Below are 7,994 nucleotides of genomic sequence, written 5' to 3'. Positions count from 1 at the left end.
GAATTAAGCGGGACGGGACGGGACGGGATGCGGGACGGGACCGGGATGGGACGGGATGTCCCGTCCCGTTGGACAGCCTTACCTGAAAGGGCACATAATCAGCAATTGACAACAGTTCTAATACACAAGACATTAGGCGATAATAAAAAAAGAAATAATTCCTAGGTATAGTCAATTTTGATAAATTAAAGAAGTGCCGCTAACATTTATTGATTTTATATAAGTTGCACCGTTACCAGATTGTGTTATTGATTATTAGCCTTTTGCACAGACCCGCATATTTTTCGCCCAAATTTGCTGCCTAAAGGGCTGCCAAACGAGCCAAACTTGGATGCTAAAGACCAGAAGGTCTTTGTACATAGAGGCAACAATCCGACAGGCTGTCCGGGCCCTCCTAGGGGCTACTTTTCGTCAGCAAAGTCACATGCAGCACAACTGGGCAGGACCACAGTCTGCCAGGACAATCATGGAAGCAACATGCTGCCAGCAAAGGCATGTGCTACACAGCTAGGTAGGGCCATATCCTATCTGGATGAACATGGGAGCAACTGCCTGCCAGCAAGAACTGGGCCACAGCAGCTGGAAAAGTCAATTGGCACATGGGCTGCCAATACCTTCCAGGAAACCAGCACAAAGCAGTGCACCACAGACTGGACGAGCCCACAGCCAGCTTAGCTGCTTGTGGGCAATTTTCTGTATAAATAGGATACATAGGCCTTGTTAGAAGGCAAATCTCAATACTTGTATTTCCTTCTTTTGTATATGAATTAAACCCCGAAAATTAGCCTTGACCTCTCATCTTTTTGTGTCTTTCATTTCGTTATCTTCCAACCTTTGAGTTTGTGTGATTGCCTTGGTTCAAAGCACGATTTTGTGCTTGTTTCTTGTTAAGGGCTGAAGCAAGAGTAGTAGTCAGGCTATCTTGTTGCCCTCGCTAAGCCCCCAGAAAACGGGTCCGCGACAAGTGGTAACGGAGCAAAGGTTATCGACCATGGCAACTGATAGAGATAACGTCAACTTAGACAACATTCGTGGCAGAGACGAGTCACCAACAAAGCGGCAGAAACCAAAGAAGAGAGGAACAAGCAAAGTTCCAGATCCCGCCATAGCCGTAATAAGTGAGGCGCTAGCTTTATTGCTGCCCCCATAACAGGTTATCTGCGGTGAAGATTGTGAGGCTTCTGCCTCAAATCCTTTATACGTGAGAATGGGTCTCACTGAAGCTAGTTTAGATGCTCTAAACCAGCACATGGGATAAGTTATTCACAACATCCAAGCACTTGAGTCTACGACCCTAGATGGACTAGATGAGGTCAAAGAGTCGGTAGATCAAGCAATTTTTGAGCACAAGGAAGGACTAACCAACCTTGAGCTTAAGCTGACCGAGGCTGTATCGGTATTGCACGGGGAGATTGAGCTCCTAAAGCAACAACTGAAGGCAGTAGAGTTAGTCGGTGGCACTGGTCATGTGACAGTGCGGGAGACCAAGATCGAGGGCCCAAAACCGAAGGAGTTTAGGGGCGAACGAGACGCTCAAGAAGTAGAGAACTTCATCTGGAAGATGGATGACTACTTTGAGCACCTTTACATCATTGATGAGGCTGCCAAGATCCGGGCAGCAATGATGTATCTTGCCGATACCGCCATGCTCTGGTAGAGACGGAAGAAAGCAGACATAGAGAAGGGAACTTGCTCCATCAAGAGCTGGGATCAGTTCAAATTCGAACTGAAGCGCCAGTTCTACCCCCAAAATGTTGTCAATGAGGCACGTAGGAAGTTGAGAGAGCTCAGGCAAACAACTTCCATAAGCGAGTACGTGAGAAATTTCACAAAACTCATTCTGCAAATTCCAAACTTAGCACGTGATGACTTGTTATTCACTTTCATTGATGGCCTTCAAGATTGGGCAAGACAGGAATTGCAGCGACGTCAAGTCAAAGACGTCGATGAAGCTATTGCTGTTGCAGAGTCCTTAAATGATTATAGGACAGAAGCCACAAAGGTGAGGGACACCAACTTCCAACCGGATAGAGACCCTGGATATCGGGACAAGGGCAAACAAGTTACTGCCCCTGACCGCGATTCCAGAGAACAAGGCAACAAGGCGCACTGGTGCGACCGGTATAACCAAAGGAGGAAGGATGCTGGTCCCCGCAATGGTTGTTATATCTGCAAGGACACTAGTCATAGCTACAAAGATTGTCCTTCTTTGAAGAAACTCGGCGCCATAATTACGGCCGAGAGAAGGCTAACAGAGGAAAGAATCCAAGCGGAAGAACAACCACCAGCAATAGCTCATCTTGGCAACATGGTACTGGGCGCAGTAGTTGCTGAAAAGCCTGCTTTGAAGCAGGCCGCCCAAGGGAAGCATGACATTGTTAAACTGGTTCACGCTTTAGGCGAAGATGTGATTGGCAAGGAGCGCCAGTCAGGGGAACCAGGATCACTGTTCGTGGATGCACAATTGAACGGACAATCAGTCCGTATCATGGTAGACACCGACGCGACACATAATTTTGTGTCCGAAGCAAAGGCTAAGTCACTTGGCCTTGTGTTCGGTCCTAGCAGTTCTGTACTGAAGACGGTAAACGCCAAACCCACCAACGTGAAAGGGATCGCCCGCAATGTGCAGCTCAACTTAGGAGCTTGGCAGGGAAACATGAGTTTCTTTGTCGCTTCCCTGGATTTGTTTGATTTGGTACTGGGGCTGGATTATTGGGATGCAGTGAAGGTATTCATATGCCCATTTCTCAACCAGATCTACATTTATGACCCAAGGGGTCCGTGTGTGGCGCCGGCAATTCGGGTCCCACAAGTTGTTAGTTTGTTGTCCGCGATTCAAATCGTAAAAGGCTTCAAGGAAGAGGGAGCACCGGTTTTGGCAGTCGGGATATGGACTAAGGAGGTCAAGAGGGACAAAGCCTTGACTCCTTCTGAACAACGAGTCCTTAAGGGTAAGGACTTCATTCCGTGGGCGAAGCCACATGCCATGGGTCCATACATGGCACCTCTAAAGTTGGAGGATTCAAGGAAGCAACGTGTAAGGCTACTTGGGTCGAGGCATGTCAGTCCGTTAAAGGCACCTTGTAGAGACAAGGGTGATATGGAGCGGAGCCAATCCAGGCGACCAAATATTTTCACAAGTTCTTTGGTTGTCGACAAAAAGGTCGAGACCATTATCAAGCATCGGGTGATACAAGAAGTAGGTTGAGGCAATTCAAGCGCCCAATTTCTTGTCCGATGGAAAGGGAAACCGTCAGAAGGGGCAACATGGGAAAAATATGAGGCATTGTGGCCATTCAAAGATCAAGTTCACGACTACTTGAACCGTTGTGGCGCCGAGGTTGTCGCAATTTCAAGTGGGGGAGAGTGTACCGACCCGCATATTTTCCGCCCAAATTTGCTACCTAAAGGGTTGCCAAACGAGCCAAACTTGGCTGCCAAAGACCAGAAGGTCTTTACACATGGAGGCAACAATCCGACAGGCTGTCCGGGCCCTTCTAGGGGCTGCTTTTTGTCAGCAAAGTCACATGCAACACAACTGGGCAGGACCACAGTCTGCCAGGACAATCATGGAAGCAATATGCTGCCAGCAAAGGCATGTGCTGCACAGCTAGGTAGGGCCACATCCTGTCTGGATGAACATGGGAGCAACTGCCTGCCAGCAAGAACTGGGCCACAGTAGTTGGACAAGTCAATTGGCACATGGGTTGCCAACACCTTCCAGGAAACCAGCACACAGCAGTGCACCACAGACTGAATACATAGGCCTTGTTAGAAGGCAGATCTCAATACTTGTATTTCCTTCTTTTGTATATGAGTTAAACCCCGAAAATTAGCCTTGGCCTCCCATCTTTGTGTGTCTTTCATTTCGTTATCTTCCAACCTTTGAGTTTGTGTGATTGCCTTGGTTCAAAGCACGATTTTGTGCTTGTTTCTTGTTAAGGGCTGAAGCAAGAGTAGTAGTCAGGCTATCTTGCTGCCCTCGCTGAGCCCCCAGAAAACGGGTCCGCGACACTTTGCTACATAAGATATCAATACAGCATATAACATATGACTTAAGGGGTCGTTTGGTAAGAGGTATTAGAAAAAATAATGTAAGCATTACTTGTGTGCATTACTAATACTTTGTTTGGTACATTTTTTCAACATGTGTATAACTAATACTTGCATTAGTTATATATCATACTTGGTATTAGCCTATGTATAAATAATGCATAAAAAACCATGACATTAGTAATACCAAGGCTATTAATGCCTGCATTAGTATGGTTAAAGATAAAATTGTCCTTAAAATCTTTTAAAGCTAGAGAATATGGAGGCATTTTTGTAAACAACTATTTTTCTTAAAAATTATACAATACAATATAATTTTTAATACACCACACCAAACAGTTTATAAGAAATAATATATGTATAACTAATGCTTGCATTATTAACTCATGCATTATTAATCCATGTATTACTAATATATATTATTCCGCACTATTCTTATACACCCTACCAAACGACCCCTTAGAGTATTATTGTTTTTCGTCATAACATACAGGGGCGGACCTAGAGCATTGAATATGGGTTCCCGGAAGCCCAGTAACTCTTGCGTAGATCCTGTATTTATATTAAGAAATTCACTAAATATTTATAAATATCTAACTGTGAACCCAGTTATTATTGCATATTAATTTGAATTTACGGTAGGAACCCATAAATCTCAAATCCGGATCCGCCTCTAATAACATATGACTTAAAAAAAAGATTTATGAAACAAGGGGTAGAAATGTAATTGGAACAGTCCAAACCAAATACTCAACCGCAAGATAAAGCGGTTAGTAAACCGCCAACCCATAACTGAATTAGAATTAAGCCGGTTTTTCTCTTCCTTAGCACAGCCCCATTCGTATCTTCCGCGTATAAATCAAATCCTCCTCTCCTTTAATTCAATTCTTGTCTTTCTTCTCTTTACAACAAAAAGTTGACAAAAAAGCTTCCAATTCTGAGGTCAGATATTTCTACTTTTTCTGCTTCCCTTTCCTCACCTTCTTTTTCTTTCTTTTTCTGTCTTCCAAAATAGGGCACAATAACACATTCTTAGAGCTTAAGTTTCCCCAATTATTTATCTAAATTCACTCTTCTAAATTTCTTTGTCTTTAGATGGAGCAACTTAGAGAAGAAGACCAAGTTTCTATGACAATAGAGAATCCAGAAATGTTATTTTCTTCCGATTCTGAAGCCGAGTCTTCTAATCCAAGATTGGAGCATAACTTCAGGTTAGAGCGAATCCAGATTTTAAATCTTAATAAGTTCAAGCTTTTCATTCGGAGTTCAAATAATTGTTTTTGACTTCATATGAAAAGTGTTATTTGTTCAGTTAAATCCTATTACAATATGCTACATTCGTTACTGCTTCAGGTTGTTCAAGACAAATGGGATGATAAAATTAGAGGAAAATGACAAAGAACATGGTTTAATCAAGTCAGGGTTTATTACATGTATGGGGCCATTGGCAAAAGAAGTTGAAGTTGTAGCGATACACAAAAATTCGTGTTCGACTATATTAGGAAAAGCAAGATTAGAAGCTTTTCGGATTTTCTCTGAAGCAGTGAGGGAAAAATGCAATGGAAATGCCAATATCAAATATGCTTGGTTTGGATCTTCCAAAGAGGAAATTTGTAAAATTATTTCTCATGGATTTTCTAGAACTACAGAAGCAAAATCAGGAGAATGTTTTGGCATTGGTGTTTATCTTTATCCAGCAAATATCGATGGGGTATTATCAACGGTGGAAGATGAGAATGGATTAAGGCATATGTTACTTTGCCGAGTAATCTTGGGGAACACGGAAGTGATTCCGGCTGGCTCCACACAATCTCAGCCAACTTCTGATTCTGAAGACTTTGACTCTGGAGTTGATAATATTGTGGCTCCTACAAGATACACTATTTGGGGTTCCCACATGAATTCTCATATTTTCCCCAACTTTCTACTCAGTTTCAGTTTCAGATTAGGTAAGCAATCCATGATTTATAGTTTGTTCACAAATTATTTTTTTGTATATTCTAGTACCAATATTCAAGAATGTTATATTTTTTTCTTAGGTAATTCTTCAAAAATCAACAAGGTTCCACTGAAGGGCACTCCTCGTATAAAGTTTCCCGATTTATTACGTGCGCTTTCCCAATTTTTACATCCTTCAAGAATGGCTTTGATCTCAAAATACTATGAAGATTTTCAGGTATGTTTTTTAAATCCTTTTTTTGCAAGTAGTATATTAAGTATATTAAGTTTATTCTTATTCTGTTTATTATTATTAATAATAATAATTAATAAATGTTGATAACGTGGTGTCTTTTAATAATTTATAATGTATAGAGAAATAAGATCACAAAATTGGTACTTGTTCGGAAGCTGAGGCAAATAGCTGGAGATACGTCATTAAGAGCTATCATGAAATTGTATCCATACAAGGTACACCTTCAATACCGACCTCACTTTAAATTATTTTTCTTATATTTGGAAAGATAACATCTAGATAGTTTTTTTTTTCTTTCCTAATTTCATATTTTATAAACTGCCACTATATTGTAATTTGTGTTCAATATTGTTCAGTAGGATATCGGAAACAAGAGCTTGTTGCTTCGCTGCAAAGGAATGTGATTAGCTAGCTACCATGTTGTCGTAAGTTTAAAGTGTGAAAAGATTTTTCTAATTTTTCTAATTAAAAGTCTTTACTTGTAAAGTGTATACATATTGGACAACAAAATTATATACGTATTTGATATTCCCTTGCGACAAATTCATACGAAATGAACTTCTCTCCTTTTCTTTTTCTTGTTTCTTATTTTTAACTGTATGTGCAAAGATGAGAATCGCAATTTGTTTATTGATTGAATCCAATTACTCTTCTACGCCAAATCGCCAGCGTCCTCCAATCAATCGAGTTTTAGTAGATAAAACTTAACTAAAAATTAAAGGTCAAATGGGGTGGAAAAAACAGAATATGGAGTAAAAATGGCATTTACCAGATAAACAGGAGCTTTTATATTCATTCGACAAAATAATTTTAAAACAGAAATGAGAAGTTAATTTTAAAAAAATCTAGTTGAAGAAATGAAGTAATTCAAATATATTAATAGACAACACATTTTATGTTCATTGAAGTCTCTAAACTAATGAATTAAGGGACGCGGTTGGATGAATGAGATTTCTCAATTCTTAACAAAAAGTCTTTGGTTCGAATTCTAGGATTAAAAAAATTTCTAGTCGGAAGCGTTTGTCGCAAAATTATCAAGTCAGTGGGTACCAATGATAAAAAGAAATATGACTCCCCGTATAGTAACAAAAATGTCACATAAAATGGAGGAATTATTTTGTGGTAGCGAATGAAAATATAGCATAAAGATTCATTCGTTTAAATTGTTCTAATTGTATGATTCAAACTTAAGAAAAAATCTGTGAACATATTGAGGTCTATATACTAACCCCACCAAGAGCGGTTGCTCGCATGGTCGGGCCGCCCACCTACAATCCTAGGATTGTGGGTTCGAGTCACTAAAGGAGTAATAGTTCCAACAAAGGGGATCAAAAGGTGAGGGGAATTATTAAAAAAAAACCGCCACCGAAGTTATAGATGATTTAGTAGGGGAAAGATACAACTTAGTGCGAAGAAATAGGGAAACAACTTCAAACTTGCAATAACAAAAAGTTCAATAAACACATCACGAAAAAACTGTTTTAACCAAATGGTTGCAGATCACCCAAGGTTAAAAATATTGAAATCTCACACAACCTACTAGTACTTTCCTCTCTTCTTTTTAAACCTACTAACGGGCATACAATCTCCCAAAATAAAAGAGAAAAAGGACACAAAAAACTAAGTAACCCAGTATGTTAAAGAACCAAATAACGCAAGCCTAGGTTTCAACAACCACACCTCAGCTCAACTGAAGAATCAGTTCACTTTCAAGTTGCATGCCGAGGTCAGCGAGAAGCTCTGA

General features: G+C 40.4%; 1 protein-coding gene across 2 annotated transcripts; it reads left to right on the top strand.

The window, feature by feature from the left end:
* The first annotated feature begins 4,869 nt into the window (after nucleotides 1-4,869).
* On the top strand, nucleotides 4,870-6,804 carry LOC104087861 (probable inactive poly [ADP-ribose] polymerase SRO2). Of its 2 annotated transcripts, none has more exons than XM_009592429.4 (6): nucleotides 4,870-4,998; nucleotides 5,152-5,267; nucleotides 5,410-6,005; nucleotides 6,096-6,232; nucleotides 6,370-6,465; nucleotides 6,610-6,804. In XM_009592429.4, the coding sequence occupies exons 2-6, from the start codon at nucleotides 5,152-5,154 to the stop codon at nucleotides 6,652-6,654; spliced, it is 990 nt and encodes a 329-aa protein (XP_009590724.1). In that variant the 5' UTR covers nucleotides 4,870-4,998; the 3' UTR covers nucleotides 6,655-6,804. The 2 variants fall into 2 exon arrangements, with proteins under 2 accessions (XP_009590724.1, XP_070043712.1); XM_070187611.1 differs by having other exon boundaries at nucleotides 6,607-6,804.
* The last annotated feature ends 1,190 nt before the right edge of the window (nucleotides 6,805-7,994 follow it).

The sequence above is a fragment of the Nicotiana tomentosiformis genome, chromosome 10 (assembly GCF_000390325.3).
Source record: "Nicotiana tomentosiformis chromosome 10, ASM39032v3, whole genome shotgun sequence".
In the NCBI taxonomy this organism is placed as follows: Eukaryota; Viridiplantae; Streptophyta; class Magnoliopsida; order Solanales; family Solanaceae; genus Nicotiana; species Nicotiana tomentosiformis.
This window is presented reverse-complemented; position numbering and strand designations above follow the sequence as displayed.

Excerpts from the sequence above, each read along its gene's own strand:
- LOC104087861 (XM_009592429.4), top strand. The coding sequence starts at position 5,152 with ATGGAGCAACTTAGAGAAGAAGACCAAGTTTCTATGACAATAGAGAAT. Across the intron at positions 6,233-6,369 it reads AATACTATGAAGATTTTCAG|AGAAATAAGATCACAAAATT; the intron begins GTATGTTTTTTA and ends TATAATGTATAG. Across the intron at positions 6,466-6,609 it reads TGAAATTGTATCCATACAAG|GATATCGGAAACAAGAGCTT; the intron begins GTACACCTTCAA and ends ATTGTTCAGTAG.